General features: G+C 39.7%; 1 protein-coding gene across 1 annotated transcript in view; it reads right to left on the minus strand.

Annotated features, from left to right (window-relative positions):
- LOC134648970 (GATOR complex protein Iml1) overlaps positions 1-27,214 on the minus strand; it is a 37,854-nt gene extending 10,640 nt beyond the window's left edge. The window contains exons 1-21 of the mRNA XM_063503640.1: positions 27,024-27,214; positions 25,500-25,634; positions 24,082-24,251; positions 23,139-23,405; positions 22,751-22,893; positions 22,112-22,299; positions 21,090-21,567; positions 19,037-19,179; positions 18,003-18,194; positions 17,192-17,398; positions 16,047-16,205; positions 15,268-15,282; positions 13,194-13,411; positions 12,647-12,730; positions 11,424-11,551; positions 9,326-9,500; positions 6,587-6,784; positions 4,945-5,019; positions 2,909-2,988; positions 1,187-1,258; positions 620-818 (exon numbers count right to left, since the gene is read on the minus strand). Of these exons, the coding sequence (XP_063359710.1) occupies positions 620-818; positions 1,187-1,258; positions 2,909-2,988; positions 4,945-5,019; positions 6,587-6,784; positions 9,326-9,500; positions 11,424-11,551; positions 12,647-12,730; positions 13,194-13,411; positions 15,268-15,282; positions 16,047-16,205; positions 17,192-17,398; positions 18,003-18,194; positions 19,037-19,179; positions 21,090-21,567; positions 22,112-22,299; positions 22,751-22,893; positions 23,139-23,405; positions 24,082-24,251; positions 25,500-25,634; positions 27,024-27,066 (3,369 nt within the window). The 5' untranslated portion in view covers positions 27,067-27,214. The remainder of the gene's footprint in view (positions 1-619; positions 819-1,186; positions 1,259-2,908; positions 2,989-4,944; positions 5,020-6,586; positions 6,785-9,325; positions 9,501-11,423; positions 11,552-12,646; positions 12,731-13,193; positions 13,412-15,267; positions 15,283-16,046; positions 16,206-17,191; positions 17,399-18,002; positions 18,195-19,036; positions 19,180-21,089; positions 21,568-22,111; positions 22,300-22,750; positions 22,894-23,138; positions 23,406-24,081; positions 24,252-25,499; positions 25,635-27,023) is intronic.
- Positions 27,215-27,276: the final 62 nt, after the last annotated feature.

Genomic DNA, 27,276 nt, shown 5'->3' on the forward strand with positions numbered 1-27,276 from the left:
TAGAGCCATTATTCCGAGAATTGCTTGGATGGGAAAGAAAAGACATGTAGAGAATGTCAAATGTTGTTTTGTACCTAGTGTGTATAAATTAGGTATATAAACATTTTATTAAAAGGTGGACCAATGATCTGGGTATCATAACAAGGTCTTGGTGTATAAGAGCGCCAGCACCTCTTTGTTTGAAAAGTATACCTCCATAATATGCGTGGCATTTTCATACGTAACGCCTTCCACATTAGCTTGAAGCCAGTGTATGGCAGGATCACGGTCTGCTGTAGGAAGCCCACGCCCAGCTGTGGGTATCGCATCTCCTGAACCATCTGATGTTCACAGCAAGACCCGGTTGTAAGAGAGGGACAAAAGATGTATGGTAAATGTTAACCACTCTTACCTCCATGATATGTGTAGCCTTTTCATACGTAACGCCTTCGACATTAGCTTGAAGCCAGTGTATGGCGTATATGGAGACGAAGGCGTGCGACGGCAGGCTCACGGTCTGCTGTAGGAAGCCCACGCCCAGCTGTGGGTATCGCAAGCTCCCCAACAATCTGATGTTCACACCAAAACCCGGTTGTATGAGAGGGACAAAAGATGTATGGTAAATGCCAACCACTCTTACCTCCATGATATGCGTAGCCTTCTCATAAGTTACGCCGTCCACATTGGCCTGCAGCCAGTGTATGGCGTATATGGAGACGAAGGCGTGCGACGGCAGGCTCACGGTCTGCTGTAGGAAGCCCACGCCCAGCTGTGGGTGCCGCATGCGCTCCACGATGTCTGCTAGCGATGCGGTTGATTTCAGCTTCGGTTCTACCACACTGATATTGAGAATAAGGTTTAAATGGCAGTAGATGATTTCTCAATTTGAAATGACGAAGTTGAAAATGCGATCAGCTATTTTGTCGGCCGACTTTTTATGTATTAGATTAAGGTACCTAGTAGTCTTAGGTTTCTAGGTACGTTGGGAGAAATTTAGAGGGTTGTTTCATTGAAAAATATAAATTTAGTAGCCACACATATGTATGGCAGAGTACATATATTTCTCCTGGGCCAACAGAAACCTATGAAGTGAACCTAGTTAAATGAGATAGACTGCACAGTGAACAAGAGGTTTGATTAATAAACAAATCACTTCAGACTACCCTTAGCTAATTGAATAAAATAATTTCAAATTTAATATCAAAACCTGTCGTCGTATGTGTCATCCGATTCGCCTGTTTGTGACTGCGTCCTCTCTAAAACAGTTTTCGCCGCCGCCCTGAAATATAGAAATGGTGTTAGGATCTTAAATGGTCTGTTAAACCACAGTTATAATTCTTCTATCAAATGCTATTCGCAAGCCATTTCCAGCTGAAGCAAGTTTGGTTGACACGTCAGAAACAAAAGTTGTTTTGGAAAACTTAAGTTTCTAAGTTGTGATTTAAATATATGTTTTCTTGAATTAAAAACACCGATGAGATTGTGTGAGGTACAGTCGGCCAAAAATGTGGTCTACCACCCTACGGTTGAAGTTCGTTTGAACGTCATGAGACAACAAGGTCGATTTCCCCTTGCAATAATATTATGTCAGTGGCAATTGTCAACCTTAGCGATCGTTAGGTCTCGCAGAAACTTTTGTCAAAACTGGTAGACCACTTTTTTGGCCCACTGTACACAGTGACATCAAATATTCATTGTGTCATGTCGACAAAATCGATCGTAAGTCACAGCCTAACCTGTTTACTTAAGTAAATATTTTGTTTCTTGTTTCGATACAACTGTACACTTCCATACTAAAGTCAGTCAGCTGCAGAGATAACAGACCCTGCTTAGAAATTTGTTTGCAGGGGGGTCATCTATCTCTGCAGCTGACTGTACATGCATTTTTTCTTTTTTATTATCTTTTTGTAGCGAACCTTTCGAAAACCCAGTGAATGATAACTGGAAAATAATGTTTTAAATAATAATAATACGAGTACCTAGGTAAGTGTCGCGTTGAAACAATGACGAAAATACCAACATATTTTGCTTCATAAATGCCAACAAGAAATAAGAAAATATAGATAAGTCACAATCTAGAAATGAGTGATGAAAGCGTTCGTTACTTACTTGTTGGTCTGACTAGTGTTTAGTGACTTAGTAGGTGAAACTTGCTGGAATGAAACATTCGGTAGGTAAGGGTACAAGCAACCAAGGGGGCTCACAAGCGTTCCACTCAATGATAGCATAAGATAGAAATAAAAGAACATTCGTTAATAGAACCGTGATAAAATCTGTAAAAGAAAATTGCTTTAGTCCATAAAATTAAATTGCAAGAAACCAGCTGTAGATTTAATCCTGCTAAAAGGTGCAACAACACAAATTGCAAAAAGGACAGTAACAAAACATCAGTAATAGGTAAATAAGGTTATATAAATATAATATAGGCACATGAAGAATAAAATATACCTACATAAAATTAATAAAAGTAATACATAAGAAGCAAATGAAGTGATTTCCTCTAGACTTTAGAGAACCGCATACCATGCCCGCTACAAGCGACTAACTACTTTTGTAACTAAAATACTTCTTTGTATAGCTTATTCTAATCCGTTATCTTTAGTTTTATAATTAATCCACTGCTTTTAATATACACATAACATATTATTGATAGTTGTGTAGGTAAGGTAGAGTAATTGTTGGACAAAAGAAATTGATATTAAATAATTATCAGCGACATATTGTGTTGTGAGCTCAAAGCTAAACTCTACGAGGAATTTCCGATAGTTAAAAAGAAAAATCCGTCCTGGTTGCCTTATATTTAAACAGTCTCTTTCACTCGGTTGCCGCTAAAGCGAAAGTGATGGAAATAATTTTGGCTTCCCTTTAGACAGATAATGAAATAAGGTATAGCGTGTATGTAAGCATTGCGGGTTGGTGCGGTACTGACATAGCCTCGACGCGCAGCCGAGGCCGGTCCGGTAGCCGGGTGCTGCCGATGCGCTCGCGGAACGGCGAGCTCACTCCGCCCTGACACCACACCACACGTTAACATAGGGATACGACAGCCAAGACGACGACGAACGAACATTAATTAGTAAAATATAGCTGGTCAACCAAATCTTGTCAGTAAAAAAAAGCGCGAAATTCAAATTTTCTATGGGACGATATCCCTTCGCGCCTACATTTTTCAAATTTGCCGCCTTTTTCTACTGTCAAGATCTGGTTGACCAAGTATAGTTGTCGATTACGAGTGGAATCGAGCGAAATATGGAAATTCAATTCGAATTTTAACCGAGGGCAGAATCTGAACGCTTCTCTACAATTTAGGTACATAGTAAATACAAATCTACTATGACAATTCTATTGCCCAAACTCACTCGTTCTATCTGGTTTTGTATGTATTAGAATAGAATGACAGTTCAGGTTAAGGGCAGATTGAACTTTTAGTATCTCAAACTTAAACAGGGTGTGAAACTCGTAATGACGGATAGGACATTCGTGTCTTAATATTGAATTTTATCCAGTCTGTATATAAACTAATATGAACATAAGTTAAGCCATAAAATTTTGAGTGAACTAGCATAAATTTGCTATTTTAGTTAGAAACATCTGTTCGTTGTTTTTGTTTTACGGGGTCTAAAACCAGATTCGTCATGTTCGTTCGACGTCGACATACACAGGCGACAGTTCATCTAATGAAAAATAAATTAAAAATAAGCCAGCAAACAATATAACAGTATTTAAGTGCAATCCGTGCATTTTAATCGCATAATTTTATAATAAGCAGTGCATTAACGCATTTCACATTTACAATTCTGCTCGGTCCACTCCAAATCTGGAAGAAGATTGGTATAAATAGTACCTAAATACGGTGCGTACTCAAAGTAAGGGTAGGAGACGGAAAATGCACCTGTGAACCCGTCCTATACTGAATATACATTGTAGTTCAAAGAAATTTAGTATTGCGCCTGTCAATGTTGAAGATTTGTTACAATTAGTTTCTGAGGGTTAAAATGATGTGCAGGGAATATTAAAATGCCAATCGCCGGTTTTAAGATGTTAATTTTTCTTCCAGTTTTTACATTTTTTTCTTGTCGAGCCAATAAAAAAATCTGTGCGCAGAATAGGTATGCCACGAAACATAAAGTATTTATAAAGGAAAATTTTGATTGTCCTAAAAATAAAAGTCGTCTGTCGTTCAGACTAACGAGCGTAATGATAAGATTAGAGTTAGACAATTTGGTCGTTTGGTCGACCATGATTTGTATTTTAGAGACTATTTACAAAATATAAATATAATTGAGTAACTTGGGGCGAGAACATTAAAAGGAAAATGAAGCATATTTGACTTTTCCTTACTCAGGGTGTAATTATAATTTATACTCATATACGACATTACAAAGACTCAGATGCCAGATATATTGTAATTGGTTTAGGTACAAATTTCATGTAACGGAAAGTGATCTTAGAACGCCACCCCACTATAACATGAACTGTAATAGGGGCTAAATCCAAGAGGGGTTTTCAACTTTTCACTAATACAAGATTCGGACCTCACCACACTAATCGACGCGAAATTGCTAAAACTTTGACGCGGCAGAAAGAACGAGCGTCATCGGCAGTCAACTAAAGTACTTCAAGCAGGGGACCGTAATCATGTAGATCTAGTTATACTATCTATTTATAGGGGTACAAAAACGTCTCTGTATATGCCAATGAGTCACCAGCAATAATATGTCATAGAACGAAGGCCGCAAAAATATCTGACACGATCTTATTTGTAGTGATAAGAGCGCGTATTATATTTTTGCGTCGTTTGTTGTGTAACATATTATTGCTGGTGCCTGTACAGCCGAGGTTATCCGTATTATAAAAAGTGTGCAAGATATGTGATCGATATAATCCGATTTCGCGCCGACAAATGTGGTGAGTGTCGGGTGCAAGTCTCATTCGCTCGTTAGGCCGGTGAGTGGCGGTCAGTACCTGGGCGCTGGGCCTGAGGATGGACGTCGAGTGGCGCCGCCTCGTGAGCGCGCTGTCGCAGCCGCCGAGCGCCATCTGAAGCCACCACAACTCAATCCGCTATTCTACACCCCTCCCCGTCAAACTGTAGCCTCATTCAACGCGACGCTTCAACACAGAATTGAGAGCCGCGGCCGCGAGGCGTTTTTGTACTCGAATTTGGAATTTTGATCTATATCCTCCACCGATTGACGCCAATTTGCATTTTACAGTTAGCTTTCGAGTTAATAACATGCTTTCGGACCCAAACAGGAAATTAATTAAGTACGTGCATTACGAAGAGATTTAAATAAAACATCCATACGCGAGAGTCAGATTAATCCTTGCATAGCTAATTTATTAAAGCACGCTTTTAATAGGTGCAAAGATAATTGCGCCTTTATTTAGTGACGTTTATTTTTCGTCATCATTTTATGACAATACAGTGATTTAAGCTGTAATGCATAATTAATTTATCTGCACAGGCACGGCTTCTTCACAGTTCTGATTTCTCAGTTAACATTCCTTTATCTCTATGCTATTTATAGTATTTCTAACCAGCTTTTACCCGGCTATGTAGCAGTAGTATTAAATGAAGGGTGCACGGAAAGAACATGTCTAGTCACTTCAGTAACATTTTTAGTAATCGCGGTTTTAAAATTTGGAACAATGTCAAAACGTATGGTAATTCCGTGACCAGGCATTATTGAACTAATAAAAAAGTTGTGTTACATTTAATATACAGTGGTAGCATAAGATATAACTGATAGTTCATTAAGAACTCTTCCGTTTGAGATAATAATCTCATATTCCGATAAAAGTGAGTTCAAATATTGCTTGACGAATATCTAAAGGAAGTGTTGTGCTATTTTACGTTCCTGTTGTAGCTATGCAAAGATCTAATCGACAATACAAACAAAACAAAGTTCTCGATATTATGCCTTTCGGCATGTAAAGGGAAGGAAAAAGACATGAAAACGTAGGTCATTCGGTAACAGGTCGCGTGCGTAACAACACCACATTCTCGGGACATTTCAATTTCATGTTTGAGTTTCGATCTAGTATTTACTGTGCAAGTTATTAAGAGAACAATCTCAAAATACTCGGGCACTGGTTAAGGGATACATTACAACTAAAACAGTATAGTGCATTGATACAACCATGCAGTGCGTTATCTACATTACTCATAAAGTGCAAATAATATCGTCATGCTACAAAACGTTTATGTACAGTAACTGCTTTATATACAAATTATACATTAACTTTATATACAATTTATGCAGAGTAATATCTGTATAAGACTAAAATGTTCATATATTATTAAAATCAAGTTGAATTCAATTATGTAACAGTGTATAGTAATTATTAAATGTATTTAATAATTATTTTAAGATAATTATAAAGTAATAAAATAAAAATTAAAGCAAATCTTTCGTAGTCTCGTTGATATCAATAGGTACTGCATCAAACAGTTTTTCAGATATGAATACCGTCGAAATAAGTTAACTGACACTACAAAATGTTTTCAGAATATTTATGTCAATGTGTCAAGTATAGAAAGATTTGCCTTTAAAATCTTTAACTCATTTTTTAATCTTCTTGTTTCGACTATAGTAACACTTACCCTCTGCTTATTAGGTCTTTTGACCTTATTGAAGTAAGATTCTGTCATCTTGAGGAATCCGTCCGTGAGCTGGTCCAAGTCTTGTCGCGTGGGCGTGGGGTAAATGTCGCAGTGAGTGGACTCGTCCTCAAGGATTTGCTTGGTGGCTGGGTTGTGTAGAGGCAGTAGGAGGGTGCGGAACCGCCAGTATTTGAGAGCCTGAAGATAGTTAGAACGTTAGTTCATTTTGACTTAGGATAGCTTCAAAAAATGAATGTACTATACATTTTGTTCCAAAAGCTCCTAAACAATTTGTAAAGTAATTTCCAAGCGTTTTCTGACCTCGGGGAACAAGACCATAAGTATATGGCATATTGAAATAAAACTACAGGAAAATATCGCTTCGAAATTATGCAAACGTCCTATATGTAACCGATTTAGATTTTCAGGATTTCGACGTGATAATAAAAGGAAAAAGCGTCTGTCTCTTCCTAACAAGCAGTGTCGAAAAGTGACATTTGCCATGGAAAGTGACATGATTCATGTCACTGTCATATCTAAAATTGCACTAATTTCAGGGTTCGAAATTATCCAGATAATTATAGTCTTTGATAATTATCGGATAATTAACCCAGGTATCCATACCTGGGATAATAATAATCCCAGGTATGGTTGGTGCTATAATTATTTTCTTTCAATTCTTTGATAATAAAAAAAATTGGGACGTTTTTCATACTTTAAGTTTCAAATTTTAGGTTATTATCAAATCGATAATTATCAGGCATAAAACTCAAGATAACTATCATTGATAATTATCCTTTCGAACACTGACCAATTTTCATATCATTAAGTATAACCTCGACAAGAGCGAAGTCGGTGACGCCGCGGGTGCAGATGTGGTGAACGACACCCAGGACACCACGTACGTGTCGTGGTTCGGCGCGTGGAACCGGTACCGGTAATGTATGTTAAACGGCGGGTACGGATGTCTGACATACATGTGGCGTTGGTTCCGTTGTTTCCTTCTGTGGTACGGAACCCTAAAAATGTATCATTAAGTATAACCTCGACAAGAGCGAAGTCGGTGTCGCCGCGGGTGCAGATGTGGTGAACGACACCCAGGACACCTCGTACGTGTCGTGGTTCGGCGCGTGGAACCGGTACCGGTAATGAATGTTATACGGCGGGTACGGATGTCTGACATACATGTGGCGTTGGTTCCGTTGTTTCCTTCTGTGGTACGGAACCCTAAAAATGTATCATTAAGTATAACCTCGACAAGAGCGAAGTCGGTGTCGCCGCGGGTGCAAATGTAGTGGTCCATGTAGTTCCAGTTGTAGTTCTCCAGCTTCTCGGTGGTGAACGACACCCAGGACACCTCGTACGTGTCGTGGTTCGGCGCGTGGAACCGGTACCGGTAGTGGATGTTGAACGGCGGGTACGAATGTCTGACATACATGTGGCGTTGGTTCCGTTTTTTCCTTCTGTGGTACGGAACCCTAAAAATGTATCATTAAGTATAACCTCGACAAGAGCGAAGTCGGTGTCGCCGCGGGTGCAGATGTGGTGAACGACACCCAGGACACCTCGTACGTGTCGTGGTTCGGCGCGTGGAACCGGTACCGGTAATGAATGTTAAACGGCGGGTACGGATGTCTGACATACATGTGGCGTTGGTTCCGTTGTTTCCTTCTGTGGTACGGAACCCTAAAAACGTATAATTAAGTATAACCTCGACAAGAGCGAAGTCGGTGTCGCCGCGGGTGCAGATGTAGTGGTCCATGTAGTTCCAGTTGTAGTTCTCCAGCTTCTCGGTGGTGAACGACACCCAGGACACCTCGTACGTGTCGTGGTTCGGCGCGTGGAACCGGTACCGGTAATGAATGTTAAACGGCGGGTACGGATGTCTGACATACATGTGGCATTGTGGCGTTGGTTCCGTTTTTTCCTTCTGAGGTACGGAACCCTAAAAATGTATCATTAAGTATAACCTCGACAAGAGCGAAGTCGGTGTCGCCGCGGGTGCAGATGTAGTGGTCCATGTAGTTCCAGTTGTAGTTCTCCAGCTTCTCGGTGGTGAACGACACCCAGGACACCTCGTACGTGTCGTGGTTCGGCGCGTGGAATCGGTACCGGTAATGAATGTTAAACGGCGGGTACGGATGTCTGACATACATGTGGCGTTGGTTCCGTTGTTTCCTTCTGTGGTACGGAACCCTAAAAACGTATAATTAAGTATAACCTCGACAAGAGCGAAGTCGGTGTCGCCGCGGGTGCAGATGTAGTGGTCCATGTAGTTCCAGTTGTAGTTCTCCAGCTTCTCGGTGGTGAACGACACCCAGGACACCTCGTACGTGTCGTGGTTCGGCGCGTGGAACCGGTACCGGTAATGAATGTTAAACGGCGGGTACGGATGTCTGACATACATGTGGCATTGTGGCGTTGGTTCCGTTGTTTCCTTCTGTGGTACGGAACCCTAAAAATGTATCATTAAGTATAACCTCGACAAGAGCGAAGTCGGTGTCGCCGCGGGTGCAGATGTAGTGGTCCATGTAGTTCCAGTTGTAGTTCTCCAGCTTCTCGGTGGTGAACGACACCCAGGACACCTCGTACGTGTCGTGGTTCGGCGCGTGGAACCGGTACCGGTAATGAATGTTAAACGGCGGGTACGGATGTCTGACATACATGTGGCATTGTGGCGTTGGTTCCGTTGTTTCCTTCTGTGGTACGGAACCCTAAAAATGTATCATTAAGTATAACCTCGACAAGAGCGAAGTCGGTGTCGCCGCGGGTGCAGATGTAGTGGTCCATGTAGTTCCAGTTGTAGTTCTCCAGCTTCTCGGTGGTGAACGACACCCAGGACACCTCGTACGTGTCGTGGTTCGGCGCGTGGAACCGGTACCGGTAGTGGATGTTGAACGGCGGGTACGGATGTCTGAAATACATATGGCCATAGTCTAGTAAAACATGGTCTTCTCTTCCCAGAGTGACACAAGCCTACGTCACAATAACATTGCCACTTTATATAGCGCTATTGCATATTATTATATAGCGCTGTCGCATGATGACGTAGGCTTGTGTCAGTCACGTGGTCGGAAGAGAGTACCAGGCGGAATATATTATTATACCATGCATATGGCGTTGTTCATAAACGTCTGTCTAATCTAATAATCGGTTGTCCCTGTCCGGCATTTTGACATTTCTGTTTGTTAGAAAGACAACATTTAAAACAGATTTGTAACAGATTTATGAAGAAGGGAGACAGTAAATGACAGAAAAGTAAATAATAAGTAAGTATTAATGCAAAAAAGTAAATGACTTAAATAAAGTGAAAATTACTTCTAAATGATCTAGTATAAATCGTCATAAATCTAATATAGACAAGATTGCAACAGCGAACATCAGAGTGGAGTCCAGAGCCATTTTTAACCGACTTCCAAATCTAAAAGGAGGAGGTTATCAATTCGGTTGTATGTTTTTTTTTTATTTTTTTTTATTTTTTTTTATGTTTGTTACTCCATATCTCCGTCATTACTGGACCGATTTTGAAAATTTTTTTTTGATTGTATGTATATGCATACAGATTGGTCCCGTTTTTGTCAAAACCCAGTTCTGATGATGGGATCCATGAGGAATCGAGGGAACTCCTCAAATCTTAAAGGCATACATATAGTGATTTTTGTCTTTTTATCAACAAATCAAGCATATACATTTAAAAAAGTGACATTTGATGAAGTGGAACTGCTGATGATGATCAGAACGGAACTCTTCAACGACGCATAGTACACGTTTGACGATTTGTCCTCTTCGTTATGTTTGTTAGGCAAGTTAAGTTTTTAAGCCACATTTTTGTCAAGCTCGAGTTCTGATGATGGGATCCATGAGGAATCGAGGGAACTCCTCAAATCTTAAAGGCATGCATATAGAGATTTTTGTATTTTCATCAAAAAATTAAGCATTTTCATTAAAAACTGTCGCATTTGATGCAGTGGAACTGCTGATGATGATCATAACGGAACTCTTCAACGACGCATAGCTCGCATTTGGCGATTTGTCCTTTTCGTTATGTTTGTTAAGCAAGTTAGGTTTTTAGGCACATTTATGTCAATCTCAAGTCCTGAACATGGGATCCATGAGGAATTGAGGGAACTCCTCAAATCTTAAAGGCATACGTATATAATTTTATATATTTTCATCAGAAAATCAAGCATTTACATTACAAACTGTGGCATTTGATGAAGCGGAACTGCTGATGATGATCAGAACAGAACTCTTCAACGACGCATAGTACACGTTTTGTGATTCTGAATTTCGATTTTGACTTGGACTGGGCCCGCCTCGGCCGGACTCGGACCCGTACTCGGACTCGGACCCGGATCCGGACACGGACCCGGACCTTGATCCGGAAAACCACTATGATACCTAAACTAAACAAACCACTATGATTACCATAAAATGTATACGTATTACCAAATAAAGTATAAGCGCCGTTAAGTGGGTCCATCAGGCTAGTAGTTAGAGAAGTCGGTTTTTTTCTATTAAAGATTATAAGTATTGTTTTGGAATTATTTCCAAGTTAAAGTTCCAAGATACATGTCACAACACCTGAATGCAGCTTTTTATTTAAACTCACTAACCTTATTCTTTCTTTAAAAAACGTCCTCAAGGTAAGAAAACAGTATTGATCTAAAAAATTATGTAGTAGGTAAGGTAAACGTACTGGTGCTCGACGCGGTACCAGTACATGTCATCTTGAAACTTAAGTCATTGTCAATAGAGATGACAGCAGGGTGTCATCTATTGGGCATTAGCATGTCGAGCACTAGTACTTTTACCTTATAATAGCATACTTATTTACCTCGGCCGATATCTTGTAACTGTGATGGTGGAGCCAACGAGGGTCAGCTTGTGGAATATCCTACCGATGGACAGGAGGAACCTCTTTGTCGGCGCATGGTTGACAGGTTTGCTGTGTTGCGGTGCAACCTAAAAATTTACGTCGGTAGAAGATTAAGAAAAATGCTACTACAACTACTAGTAAGTGTAAGGCCTGAGTGGACGCTCGGAGCGGAGCGTTCGGCGGGGCGTGCAGCGTGGCGTCGAGCTCCCAAGGGATTTGAGCAGCGTGCACTAAGGCCGCTCCTATACGCTTGCATTTGTTTAACATGCACGCCGAACGCCCCGCCCCGGTGCACGCCCAACTTGAGCGTCCACTCAGGCCTTAGTGTAAGGCCTGAGTGGACGCTCGGAGCGGAGCTTTGGCGGGGCGTGCAGCGTGGCGTCGAGCTCCCAAGGGATTTGAGCAGCGTGCACTAAGGCCGCTCCTATACGCTTGCATTTGTTTAACATGCACGCCGAACGCCCCGCCTCGGTGCACGCCCAACTTGAGCATCCACTCAGGCCTTAGTAGCCTTAGCACTAACTTTAGTAAGTAATCAACTGAAATGCATTTTCATTTTCACTAAATGGCGTAGCACTCGTGAGAATGCTATAAGATACGGAAACGCTATCTGAAATCTGATTCACAGTCACAACACGCGTTGGCACAATTAATCATGTGTTTACATACAAGGCAGATGTACTAGACTTATATCGATTGTATTGTTTTCGAGCTCCCGATATCCGGTTGTTATAAGTCTAGTTGAAATAACCGTGAATCATTCAAAACTGTCAAGGCCCACTTGCACCATTTCACTAACCCGGGGTTAACCGGTTAAACCTGGAGTTACCATGTTTACCAGTACAATTTGACACTCGGTTAACGGTTTAATCGCTTAACCCCGGGTTTGTGGGATGGTGCAAGTGGGCCTAAGGCAGATGTAATTTAATATTTACTAGCGACCCGCCCCAGCTTCGCACGGGTTAACAAATTATACATAAACCTTCCTCTTGAATCACTCTATCTATTAAAAAAATATAATATAATATTAGTTTTAAAGATCTAAGCATACATAGGGACAGACAGACAGCGGAAAGCGACTTTGTTTTATACTGTGTAGTGATAAAAGTCTAACTTAAAACAGGATTAGCTGCAGTACTATTAATATGTAGTATATATGTAAAATAACAATGTGTACATACCTTGGAGGGCGGCGGCGCAGGCGTGGACGGACAATGTGCTTCAATCACATCACTCTCGCTCACGCCCACAATTAATTGGAAACCCTGCCGTTAATAGATTGGATGTAAAAATAAAATATGTGTTAAAATATGCCAACAGTTCGATTTTTGTCAGTAAACTATACATTTAAAAAAACGACCAATTGCGAGTCTGACTCGCGCACGAAGAGTTCCGTACCATTAGGCAAAAAACAGCAAAAAAATCACGTTTGTTGTATGGAAGCCCCACTTAAATATTCATTTTGTTTTGTTTTTAGTATTTGTTGTTATAGCGGCAACAGAAATACATCATCTATTCATGAGTTACAGACTGGTGACAGACAGACGGACGGACGGACAGACGGACAGCGGAGTCAGTAATAGAGTCCCGTTTTTACCCTTTGGGTACGGAACCCTAAAAAGTAACTAAAGTCATGAACTCATGAACCAGGCAGAAGAACTGTTCTAAAGGGAAGACTTGAATAATTAGGCGATATAGCATTATATGTAGTCACTCATTTCAACATACCTGAGCCAACCTCTGCGACACCAACTCTTTAAAAACTTCCATAGTAGTCAAAGGTTCCTTATAAATAGCCCTGTTTTGTGCGAAGTCGGCATTCACATCATCAGGCAGCAGGTTATAGTCGGACACAAGATAGTCATTCTGAAGAGACCGCTTGTCAGGGAAGTAGTCGGTTGTGATCGGCAGGCAAGCCGGGATGGTGAGCGATTTCCAGTCCACGCCTACCCAAAATAATAATATCATAGGTGAGTACAATTTTATGTATTAAAAGATTATTTTAATTATCAATTACCTATTGAAAATTGTCACTAAATGTTGCTGTATATGCCAAAATTCCAACACTCATTTTTGAGGCAAATGCAGAGCAAGTTTATGATTTGTATTTAGTAAATTATATTTTTCGAAGGAGTATTTAATGTTACTGAATAACAATTTACTATTATAGGAAAAGCATTAAACATCAATATTTTTGTAAAATATAAACATCAACATCGTTATAAACAGTTTCTATTATGACAAATCGTATTGTATGGACCGTTCAGGACTTTTTAAAATTGTTTCGATTTTCAACTAACGTCTGAAAATAAAGGTTATACCTACAAAAATGTGTTAATTGTTAACCTAATTCATGCTATATGAAGCATACAAGTGAATATATAGTTATTATATTATAATATAAGACAGAAGCTAGATCGCTATTTAAAAAGCTTGGAAACTGATGATAGTGATGATGAATTGATGACAGATGATTATGGGATGAATTAATATCAGTTCAACAAGGCATTCAATCGAAACCGGCCGTGAGAAGGTAATCTTTGTAAGCATGCAACTGTAAGTTAAGTATATATTTATAGTTGCAGCAAATGTTATGTGCTGTTAAGTTGTATTTAATTACCTATTTTTAAGCTTCATTATTGCAGTGTTGATAATGTTCTAGAAGCATATATATAATGATTTTCAATCAGCTTGATATGTATGTGTAACTTCTATACTACTTGCATCTACTATATCAACGGTCGGCAACCTTTTAGCAGCCAAGGGCCACATATAGTAGTTAACGAAGTTGACGCTGGCCGTACTTTGTTAATATTTATGACTTTATCAGACAGTCGTTCGTCAATATTACATACAAAATAGCCAGGGAGGCTCGCGGGCCGCAAGTGACAGGTTCACGGGCCGCAGGTTTCCGACCGCTGTACTATATTATCACCCCAAAGCGTTTATTTCGCCCACGGCCCCTGCATCACACCACGAAGCTAGTCAGCAAGAACGTTTAATCCTAAACCATTCGGATCACAGTATAAATCGACCTTATTTTCATGCGCGTAGGGTTGCTTTTAGAACAATAGTGGACAGATTTTTTGTCGAAACAAATGCTCATGACTCATGATTTCCTACTTTTATAGTAGACAAATAGCAACTGTTTCGTGTCACTAAGTTACTTCTGAGGAAAGTACGGACGCTACGCACAATGAATTTCGTACATTGACCCACCTATTCCTATCTCTATCGCACGCGCATAATTATATTACAGTCCCGCTCGCACAGTGGCAATGACCGCCGCCATCATGGGCGGGTCAATGTACGAGATTCTTCATACTTAGCGTCCTTAGTTTAGTATTAGTATTTAAGAAAATGAGCGTTTTCCAAAAAAAAAAATACATTTCATTCATGTCTTCAAAATATTGACTTCTTGGGCTCATTTTACTCAGAATCATTTGTACATTCACGCCTCATACATAAAAAAATGTGTCCCAAAATTTTGTATGGTAAAATATTTTTCCAGTGCGTCACGTTTATACAAATAATAAAATTATTCATACAAAAAAAATGTGACGATCTGGAAAGGAAATCTTGCGACACATTTTTTCATGTATGAGGCGTGAATGTACAAATGATTCTGAGTACCTACAATGAGCCCAAGAAGTCAATATTTTGAAGATATGAATGAAATGTAAATGTTTTTTGGAAAACGCTCAAGTACGCGGTAGTGATACAGGAGACCATAATAAATATTATATAAATATATCTACGCGTTAGCTACTCGATGCAAACATAAATGGTCTAAATATCAAACCTATGGCTCGGTTCGCTTTGTCCCCGAACATCCAACGCGGTATCAATGCGACGATATCATGAAACATTAGAAATGAGGTGAACGATTAGTATCGAAGTGAACATGACTTGCCACTAATCATAGGTAATTACAGGGTCGATGGAACCGTATGAACGCCACCTGCTCACAGAATATCTAATAAAGTGTTCTATTTTATAAAACATATCAAAATCTTACGAGATAGAACGAGTCTCTTTGTAAAAGACTACGAGAGACTTTATAAATGTGTGGTGTTGTCGGTTCAGAATTGTGAAGTTGTAACTTGTTGTTTTATAAAATAGGTTTCAATTTTATAAACCAACCAATTATTTTCAATATAAGTTTACTTTATAGTTGGATTTCTTAAGGGAAATTTCCATTGAAGCCGCGATGCGAGGCGGAGCAATAAAACATAATGAAAATATATTTTAAAATCGATCTGTCTGCCTCGCTGGCCAAAAGCATTATTAGACTTTAACCAACATTTTGAGTATTTGAATGAAAAAATGAATAAGTATTTAACTCGCATGGCCGTGGTCCCAAAATGGCTGATAATGATTGGTTAAAATGATTGATGGCAATACATGATCAACGTATGTACACAGTTTATACATTAAAGTACTTCACGATTTAATTAGTATTTCAAAATCGTTCTCAGTTACCAAAACCGTCCAAGTAATATCATAGGCTTTCAATTTAAAAAGAAACGAAAGCAAGCATACATTTCAAACTCACTCACGAATACATTGTGTTGTACTGACCTGTAGTAAGGGCGGGCGTCCACTCCTGCTCGCCAGTAGCGCCCCATAGCAAAGCCAGGGAAGCATTGTTGGTGGATGGCGGGCCTAACACAGTGCCCAGAATGTTTAAGGCACCTGAAGCGCTGATCATGCGTTTGCGGCTTTGCGAAATTATGTTGCCTACAAAAAAAAATGGGTTGGATATACACTTGTAAATTGCGGAAATTTTTCGACAAGATGGGAAATAATCTCTGAAATCTCTAATAAAAAATTTCTTTCCCAATAATCAAGTTTATAAAATATTCCTAAACGACATAATTAAAGAAGGCACACACTTTACATTATATACATATAAATCTAATTTGCCTACCTATTACTAAATTTAAAAAATGTTTCACTACAAAATGTACTTTTAAATTATTTTGGCTGCCGTTATAAGGAATATTGCAATATTATCAGGACCCCGATGACCTGTTGGATAATGAACAAAGTCGGTGTGGAGAAACCACCGGCCATGGCCGTAGATAACGATTTGCGTAGGTAACAACAAAAAATCTTCAGACATACTTAAAACATTTCCTGTCCCTTTTTTTAGGCAAGTTTTATCGGTGGCTCTCTCGGCTTGTTAGACTTGTTAGGTGTTCCCGATGGATGAGTATATGGGTACCTATATAAACTCTACAGTCCTAGGTTCGACCATAATTGCTCACTCCATACATCAGTTTTGATACCAAAAATACTATTTTATCGGCTAGTTAAATTTAGTCTAACTGTAATTTGTGTTTAATTTTTTAAGTTTTCTTGTATCTTTAGTTAGTTTAGATCGTATGTTTTTTTTTTAAGTTACTTTGATGTGTAAATCTGACACTATATAATAAATATTAAACAGTATAAAAAAAAGACTATTAATTTCAGTGTCTACATCTAGCATCGAGTAGCGGAACTATCAGTACTGCTACATCTATTGTCAAGTAGCAGTACTGATAGTTCCGCTAATCGATGCTAGATGTAGACACTGAAATTAATAGTCTTTTTGGTATCAAAACTGATGTATGGAGTGAGCACTCTTGTCTTACTATATTTCTCTATGGTTCGACTGTAGAGTTTATATACCCATATACCCATCCATCGGGAATACCTAACAATGTAATAAGAAATGAACTCACCATCGACCTGGTAAATAGGATGGTTGTTATTGATCATCGGCGACCCATTTTCTTTAGGCAAGTTTTCTCGGTGACTCTCCCTGCGCTCTCGATGGCTCTCTCGGTGGCTTTCTCTGGTGTTCTCGCGATGGTTTTCGGTTCTGGATGGAGGCTCACCGGCCGGCCGCGCTTGGTAGTGATGCTGCTGAATCAACACCCCAGTTGGACCTGTAACAAATAAATAAATATCAGGAATCAGTTTTACACAGCGTAGTCTTAAACTGAACAAGTAGGCCTGTAACAAATATATGGAAAGGTTTTAAAGGTGAGCCTTTAGGGAATATATGCGTCCACCGTCGCCTATTACTAGTCAGTTTGACGGTGACATGAGACGGATCGAAGGGGTTGATCCACGCCCGTCCCGTTATTACAACAGGCTTGTCGATCCATAGCGAGTTCCGTGTTAACGATGCGAGAGTCTAGCGTGCTACAACTCACCTTTAGGGAATATATGCGTCCACCGTCGCCTATTACTAGTCAGTTTGACGGTGACATGAGACGGATCGAAGGGGTTGATCAACGCTTGTCCCGTTATTACAACAGGCTTGTCGATCCATAGCGAGTTCCGTGTTAACGATGGGAGAGTCTAACGTGCTACAACTCACCTTTAGGGAATATATGCGTCCACCGTCGCCTATTACTAGTCAGTTTGATGGTGACATGAGACGGATCGAAGGGGTTGATCCACGCCCGTCCCGTTATTACAACAGGCTTGTCGATCCATAGCGAGTTCCGTGTTAACGATGGGAGAGTCTAGCGTGTTACAACTCACCTTTAGGGAATATATGCGTCCACCGTCGCCTATTACTGGTCAGTTTGACGGTGACATGAGACGGATCGAAGGGGTTAATCAGCGCCCGTCCCGTTCTTATGACGGGTTTGTGGGTTGAGATGGAACTCCGTGGTGAAAGCCGCGCGCCGGTGGGCGAGTCTGGTGTGTCACAACCGGAATCGCAACGTTTGACTGAAAACATGTAAAATTATAGTAGATTAGAGCTGAAACTACGAAGAATTTAACGTTACGGAGAATTAATATTGTGGAGGGCTCGGAGAAAATTTTATATTGCGCATTAATGGTTTATTTCGAATCTTTTTTAGTCGAAAGTTGAGAACTTTTTCAAATGTTTTCGAAGCGCGAAGATACTATCTAAATAATAGTAAAGAAAAAGGTCGCTTTAAAGAAACACATTTATACTTGGTCAAGCAGATCTTGTCAGTAGAAAAAGGCGGCAATTTTAAAAATGTAGGCGCGAAGGGATATCGTCCCATAGAAAATTTGAATTTCGCGCCTTTTTTACTGACAAGATTTGCTTGAGCTGGCTATATAAGCGATTTAGGCATTTTTCGCAATATTGCGTAAGTATACATTACAAGGATACCTAACCTTAAAACATGTACATATACATATTTAATTTCCTAACACTCATCATATAAAAAGAACTAGCAGTTGAATTTGACACCAATAGTGTAGGAAATATGGTAGTAATATTTATTTTATTTTGAAATCGAACGAAACAAAGAAATGCCAATCTTATCCAATTGAAAAAAAAAGGGTTTTAATTACATTGAAATAATTAGTACTATGGGAAGGACGGCCGGTAAAACGTTCCAGTTTGTCGCTTGCTATAAGGTCGTTTAGACAGGTCGTATAAAGATACAAGCAAATCTCGTCCTTAAAATGTCCTATAATATTTAAAAAAAAATTTATTTTATGGCAAGCGACCAGTTTTTGCCTGCCGTGGACACAATTCTGTTTTACGACCCCAAACATCATCCTGCTCTAATTCTAAACATAAATATACGTACTTCCTGTAGACAGAATGTCTCCAAGGCTGTGGTGGATGTCAGGATCGGACATTTTCCTGTGTGTGACGGACGCAGGCGGGCTCCGCCTCAAGCCTTCCAGGCCAGCTACCGAGGTCTTCTTGGTTCGAGCAACCCTCTGCACACTACGATCAAAAGGAAAAAGTTGAAAATTTCACATTAAACCATGGTCTTAAGTTTACCTGTTAAGGGGCCACTGATCAGTCCGCCTGACGATATCGGCCTGTCAGTTGAAACGCAAAAGCAGGGGGGTGTCACTCCGCAGTTTAGGTACATTTGGCCGGCGCGCCCATCGGACAGGAGTATAGCAGTGGGCTGCCGCTCGGCGCGCACGATAGTCGTGTCACGTGGCGCTCGCGCAAAATTGAAAATACACAATGGCTTCGAAACTTACTTCCGCGAGAATCAGACATGCTATCTTCGGATAACAAATGTATGTGTACATAATCAACGTTTGTAATTCCTACATATTTTACTTAAAAACAATAAATCAGTGGGTATAGGTATAAAAACTTGTCAAGTGATAACCCCGTGCCGACACTCACAGCTCGGTCATAAAACTGCGGCGCGCAAAGGAGATTCACGGTTCGTGCGCGGTTATAACTTTCAATTTTGCTTGCAGGCGGCGATATAGGTGTAATTTTATACCTAAACCTGACTTTTGCGAAGGAGTGAATTTTCTGTACGGTAGTACTATTAGTTATTCTGTGGCAAAAGGTGACAGCTCCGAACAGCTGACAGGCCGACATCGTTCCGTGGACTGTAAATTTATTCCCCACCGTAAATTTAGTATGGATTATGGTGGGCAACAAATAAATTCGACCAATCATAGTGTCGCATTGCGTATGTTTTGTCCCTCACGGACGCACGCGTATAGCACATCTATAGGATCCTACCACTTATGTGCCAGGGAGATTTTTTTTATGTTAGTATTCTTTTTTCGTGCCGATAGCAAGTTGTACCGCCAACACGATGGCGGCGCGCAACAGGATGGAACAAAAAATGTCTTCAAGGTTTATTTAATTTATTTTTATTTCTTGTAGCTTAATATCGCGCGCTTAAGGCACATTCACGCACTCATTTATTCAATACTATTTCTGCGATTAGTACCTATGTGTGTGTAGATAGACTACCCGTCGCACTTTTATTAACATAGAAAAAGACAGATAGTCTATCTCGCCGCAAGATACTGTCGCGCCAATCATGTGTTAGAGGTGCTAATCAGATCATTCACCTCAACTCAATCTCAAAACCTATAATACAATTGGAAACTACGCCACATCCCCAGATATAACAGGGAATACCTATGACCGAATGTGCGACTTGGGTGTACATTGATATTATTGAACTCTCAGATAGTCTGGCTTCTAGATTTCTGAGACATAACGTAATGTTATCACTTATCAGTAAGCGTATTTTTCACATGCGTAATGATCAACATTGCAGCTTCGTATATAAATTAAGAGTAAACCAAACCGACATACAGAATTATTTGTATTATGGTGTTCAAGATAACGCGTTTATAGTTGATTTTACAAATGCTAGAGGAGCGAGTAACCAATTTACAGTATATATTGACGTCTATGGCGATGTGTCTGTGAAATCTGATCAGGAGGAAGATGATTTACTCGTATTTCCCCATCCATTTGGCCAGTAAGTTGTCGAATCAGTAAGCTATAGGTACTTAGCTGTAGCCAGGGGTGAAACAAAATTACAAATAATAAGATTTGAAATGCATAAACCTATTTTCCGCTCTTGCGATACACTTTGTATTTTTCTGTGTACTTTTTTGTATTTCGTAATAAATTGAAGCTTTCAAAAGCCTGTTTTTTATTAAATCTGTCTCATTTTACTAGGTAGGTTTTCTAGTCGCAGGCTCATTTCGTTATATACTTACTTTCCCGCGTTATCGGCTACCTAACGTCAAATAATGTCAATAACACACAATTATTTATAATGCAATGAAATAAGGCCTATTTATGTTAACTCAAATGTCAGTGTGGTTGTAAAAATCCAAACGTAAAAGAAAACTTACCAAGTACTGTGCGCCGGTGGCAGTTGAAACACTTGCGCGTCATACGCATCATAATCAAATATAGAATTGTGCATATATTCGTCCTCCTTTAAAAGCTTGCTTTTTCTCTCATCTTCATACATTTTCTTAAGCGGCTCCTGACTCTTACGAGGCGGCAATTTTATTCTTGGAATGAAATTGGAGTATGCTACTTTTTTGTTCGTGGAGTAAAACGATAAGTTGATCCAGTGGGGCATAGAGTAATCGTCTATAGAGTTGAGGTTGTTGTCTTTGTTGTGGAACTTTAGGAGTGGGACGGCGTGTAGGGGTTGTTCGCCGACGCAGACCAAGTCACTGCCGACTCCGTTGTCTATGATTCGTTGTTTGGTGACGTTTGTTAGTTCCCTGTCGACTTCGAACACGCCGACTCCGGGGGTTATGACTACGCTGAGCTGACCGGTTCGGTCGAAACATCTGTCTAGGTAGTGTTTTTCGAATACTGTAAGCAAAATAATTTTTTGACTAACATGTTTTGTAATATGAGTAGAGTCGCGTTATTGTTTTACAATGCTTGGGCGTAGAGCCTATATATAAACATCATGAGGTGTTAGTTAGTGTTGCTCCAAGTCCGACTAACTTGCCATGAATTCGTCTCTCTCACATAATAAATAACAGAAGATTCACTCTTTAACAAAACGCGTCTTGTACGACAGATATGACCGCTAGATGGCGCAAGCGCGAACAGGCGTCCGTTCCTTAGCGGTGAGCGGCAACAACTATGGCTAAACACCAAAATTGGTCTGGGCCGCATGTACTTGTAGGTACTTGTAGCGACGCGACGAAATCGCGGAGTGAGCCACGCCTGTCTCTTTGCGAAAGGCTCGAAAGACGTGCTAACGGTGCATTTGTTAGACTTGGACGCACTTTAGTAAGAAAGTGAAATATCCGTCAAATCGCTATACCTGGGTGAAGTTTTTTACGGGCTGCAAATCTGATTAAATAAAACTTCTAATATTAATAGCCATTAAGTATAGTATCCTCACCATTCAAGCTCATATTGAGAACCTCAAGGAAGTTTCCCTGCGCCGCAGTGGAGTTGATAGCAGTGGGTATCTCCATGTTAGGCCGCTCGTGGTATTGAAGTACGATTTTCTGATAGTCGGTGAACAATCTCCTTAGCTGAAGCAACACATTCGACCAGTCCTCGTAACGCTCGTTTTGAACCGCCACTCTGTATAATTAAGAGAGTAGTTTAGATAAATAAACGCGATGTTACTTTGCATGAACAGTCATAAAAGCTGTATCATTTACATATCCGCGAGTTCTTTTTTTTTTGCGAAAAAGTGGCTAATCGACGTCACTCTACCTAGGCGTACACTCAGCATCAAAGTGGCTAAATATATAGTAAAACACGAAATATATTCCGTAGAGAAGTCCCACTGTATTTCTATCTAACACCATTCTTTTAAAAGGGTTGTGAAGTGGTGTACTGCCATATTGATGAATAAATTTCGCCTATTTTCATTTCCCAACCAACTTATTGCAGAACGTTAATTAGGCAAAATAACGTTATAAAAAATTGTGTTAAATTATTAATAGATTTTTTTTTGAGGAAGTGAACATTTTCGATAAAATATTTACCGATAAATAAGCTACATACTACCCAATGTTTTACTGAATACCTGTAAAAGTCTTCGTAAAACCTGCCCCTGTAGTCTTTCTGCAGGCACTCTTTCATATGTTGTGGAAACTCTTCCAAAGACTTAGCCTTGTAGAATGTTCTTGAAAATAACACAATTGTCACTTCATGGTTGCTGCCGTTTTTCTGTAACATCACATGCCAACACGTCATTTCTTTTTATCACTTTCACAAGAATCATTTAGTTTTGACCTTCACGGCTACCACGAGTTGGCATTTGACATTTACGTAAGCGACTGCGTAAACGTGCGAGCGGATTCCCTCTCTATCGCACCACTATATCAGTCGTTAACGTAAACGGCAAATGTCAACTCGTGGTACGGCTACTTGTAAAAAACTCTAAATGTAGTAGTAGTATATATATTCCTTACCTTCCATTTCGTAAAAAGCTCAGCAAGGAACCCATTCACAGCCTTCTCAAAGTACAAGTCCCCATGTATATCAAAATCCCACATTTCAGAGGACATCTGTATGAACAGATACACCATAGAGGTCGACGACCTGAAGACGATCTTGGTGTCTTCCGTAATTACCCCGCAGGCCACGCGGTCGCCTTGTGACCACATCTCGTAGACCTGACATCTGATGGCACCGCCGCAGTACTCGATCTTTTTGTTGAGATACACACATGTACTGACCTGTAATAATATGGAAATGGAAAAAAGATAATATTAACGGTACATATTCGCATCATTTTAGAGATTATGGGGCAAAATTTACCTGACATCAACTCTATTGTACTGCCAAATTATTTTTTGTTAAGCACTTGCTGACTGTACTTTAAACCTTTATCATTTCCTTTTGGATACTTTCCTTTCCTTACTCGTGACGGCTGGCTGACCGATTTAGATAGCTTAGTCACCATCAGCCATCAGTATCAGGAAATGCAAAAAATTAATTTGCTTTTGTATACTTAACACAAATGAGTAAATTAAGTAAAAGCATACAAAACAATAAACATGTTTTAGCTGATGCTACTGTCAATGTATTTATGGACAGGGTTCACCAAAATAGATTATTACTGCAATCTTCTGCCGCAAGGGTGCAGCATTACCGCAAAGCGTAAACCATAAAGTAACTTATTTACCTATACTATACCTGAAACATTTTTTTGACAAGTTTCCACAGATTAATTGTTTTGAATAAATATAACATTTTATGCTTTGTAGCAGTTTGTTTACTATTTGTACTTGTGGCGCCCCCTATGCAGAGTTTAGCGTAATGTTCCCTATTTTTGGGATAAGCCTGCCAAACTCATTTCTCCTTTAACTCCTATACCACCAGAAAAAGTACTAAGGTGAAGAATAAACATACCAAGTGGTTCTTCAGCCTCCACATCTCCGAGCGACCCATGTACTGGTCCTTGAAGGTGAGCTCCACGGAGTCCAGGGCCACATCTGGCACATTCACTATGTTCACGTAAACGTCGGCAAATGTCCGCAGTTGGAATGTGGTGGCGATGCTTTGCTCCACACTGATGGTATCTAGAGAAATATATATGTATACAATCATTATTTTTAATTTGACAGCCAAACATGACTGTGAGTTATATCACTTAGCACCACTTGCACCATCCCACTAACCCAGGGTTACCCCGTTAAGCCAATGTCAAATTGTACTGGTAACCATGGTAACTCCAGGTTTAACTGGTTAACCCTGGGTTAGTGGGATGGTGCAAGTGCCGCTTAGATATTTTACAATTAGATTTAAAATTTAAATATTTTGTAAACTTTACGTTGCCTCCACGGTATAGTTAAAAGTTTTTAAAATGTCTGAAAGTTACTTAATAAAAAATAAAATAAAATAAAAATCATTTATTTCAGACCTTAAGTCCATACACTTACAACTAAATAACTACAAACTAATATAAACTAATGTAAAACGAATGAGTGGCTGAGACAGCAGAGCAAGGTCACGGATGTTGTAAAACGCGTAGCCAGTTTGAAGTGGGAATGGGCTGGTCATATGGCACGAAAGACCGACTCGTGGAGTAAAAGAATACTCGAGTGGCGACCATGGGGAGAAGAACGTCCTCCAAGTAGACCCAATATGCGTTGGGAAGACGACATCAAAAGGGCTGCGGGGATGAGATGGCTCCAGGTTGCACAGAACCGTGACGAATGGAGAAGAATGAAGGAGGCCTACACCCGAAGGGTAGAAAAGGGCTAAAGAGAGAGAGAGAGAGAGAACTACAAACTAAATTTAACTTAATATGTTTGCTGCGGCACTATGCCTCAGGTCTCCAGGGAACAGGGCTGAATGAACGCGACACGCGATCGACAGCCCACCTGCTTCCGGCCGGGCGTCCCTACACTACATCTACACAACATCTACATGCCTCAGGTCTTTTGGCCCAGTGCTGCAGTGAATGGAGCTAACACTTTCACTGACATTAACAGAGTTAAGCATTGTTACCATTGTTACCCTAGGGCCAAGAAGACCATGGCCCGGGGTGGCAGGATGCGGTGGGTGGCGCAGGCCCCAATTTCCAGAAGGCGCCGAGAAAAGGGTGGCCTAGGCCCGCTGGCCCAGGGCGCTAAATATTAAAATATGCTTGTGTTAAGCCTACAAGGAACCCATATCAGTGTTGGCCGAATGTTAATTGCAATTGCAGTATTTAGGTAGTAGGTTTCAATTTGTAATGGTTAATGGCCAATAACTTTCAATTGCATTAACGGTTCGGCCAACACTGACCCATATACTGCAGGGATTAAAGATTGGTAATAAATAACCTCTGCCTCTCCCTGGGGCATCCTTAATGACTTGTAGCAGCAGCCTGGGATAGTCATTTTCAGGGTGGTATATTTCCACTATGTCTTTTTCTTTGAGTCCGGGATAATCTTTTAAACTGATTATTAAGTCCACGGCTGGAAATAAATAAACAGACTATATTATTTTCGTCACATTCTTAAAAACATCAATATACACTATGTTCAAATTTCATAATAATTCTAAATAAATAAGTTTTTGGCAAATATTTCATTTTTGGTACAAGCTTTTATTGCTGACTGTACTTTTCTTTCCACAGACAATTAATACTCATCAAGACAATTCTAAAAACCCCAAACACAATCACGTTGCGTTGTTTTATCACATAGTTCCTATGGCCACTTTTCTCCATCATCAGATCAGCTCCATGGTACCATAATATTGCATTGTCACCCGACTTACACATGTATGCAAGCTTCAACACAGGGAAATGGGTAAACTTTAGTTTGCAAGATTTTACCCATACAAACATACATACATACAATGCAAGTTAAATAAAAGCTTGTAAGGTTGACTGGTAGAGAATGCTTTTGGCATTAAGTCCGCCTTTTGTACGATAAGTTTTTCTTTTGTGCAATAAAGTTTAAATAAATAAATAAATAAAAAGATGCTAATATTGTATTGAATAGGGCCGGAAAGGGATAATATCCAATCACGTTTAATTATCAAAAATGTAAAATTATAAAACAGAATAAGCAACAACAAAAACATGGCGCTAGTGCAGGGTGGAGGTAGACAGGGTAGGTATGGCTGCACCGTCATTGAGACCGAAGAAATGTTGGATGGGTTTGAATTTGTACCGTGTCCCACGGATACACATGCTGGTGGCTCGGATTATCGAAATCATAATTTTGGATCTTAGCCAACCCATTACTACGCTAAGGGATCTGTCCCAACGGTTAGCGATGGCTTCACCGAGATGTTTGATGATGGTGGACATTTGCGGAGCGAAGATTCAAGGGATAATATTACAGTAGTCGCCTTGGTAATTCAGACTCTCACTAATCCCGAGATTGTTGTATGATAAATGGTCTTGAGCTGAAGGAAATGAATTTGATAGTCACAAAAATATTCAAGTTCTTCCCCCACTAAGAGTGCCTTTGAAATGAAGTGCAAAAATATAAAGCAGAAGAGTATACTAGCTGTTTATTACTGCTAGTAATCTATATTCTTAGTTTCAGGTATGTTAATACAATACTTAAAAATCTATTGTTTATTTTGTTAGATATTTTAATTTACATATAGCATATAAATTTTAACAATAATAACTCGGAAACTTCTGTAATCTGTCAACAACTATATTTTGTCCGTCCGTCCTGATTATGTTATATATTAATTCATACAGAATAGATTGATCACTATAATTAAGTTGTTGCCTTTTAACCTTTACCACCGTTAAGTACTACAGTTATATAGGTTATCGCTTATATGTACATGAAATAATACATACTCAAGCAATAATAAATAATGGTATGCAAAAAACTCACTACTGAAGCTGTTTTGGTGGACTATAAGTTTAAACGCCTTCATCGCCCTTGATTGATTACAAACTACTCATTTTAAAAAGGAGCTCATGGTCTTTTTGTTTTTCGTACATTTATTTAACAAAATCGACTGTAATAGAATAAAATCATTTAGCTTTTACGATAAATATACGTATTACACGAAATGAATTTACAGAAAGTATGGATGGATAAAACAACACCAAATAACATGACAAAATTGACAGACTAGCCGGCA

The sequence above is a fragment of the Cydia amplana genome, chromosome 6 (genome assembly GCF_948474715.1).
Source record: "Cydia amplana chromosome 6, ilCydAmpl1.1, whole genome shotgun sequence".
In the NCBI taxonomy this organism is placed as follows: Eukaryota; Metazoa; Arthropoda; class Insecta; order Lepidoptera; family Tortricidae; genus Cydia; species Cydia amplana.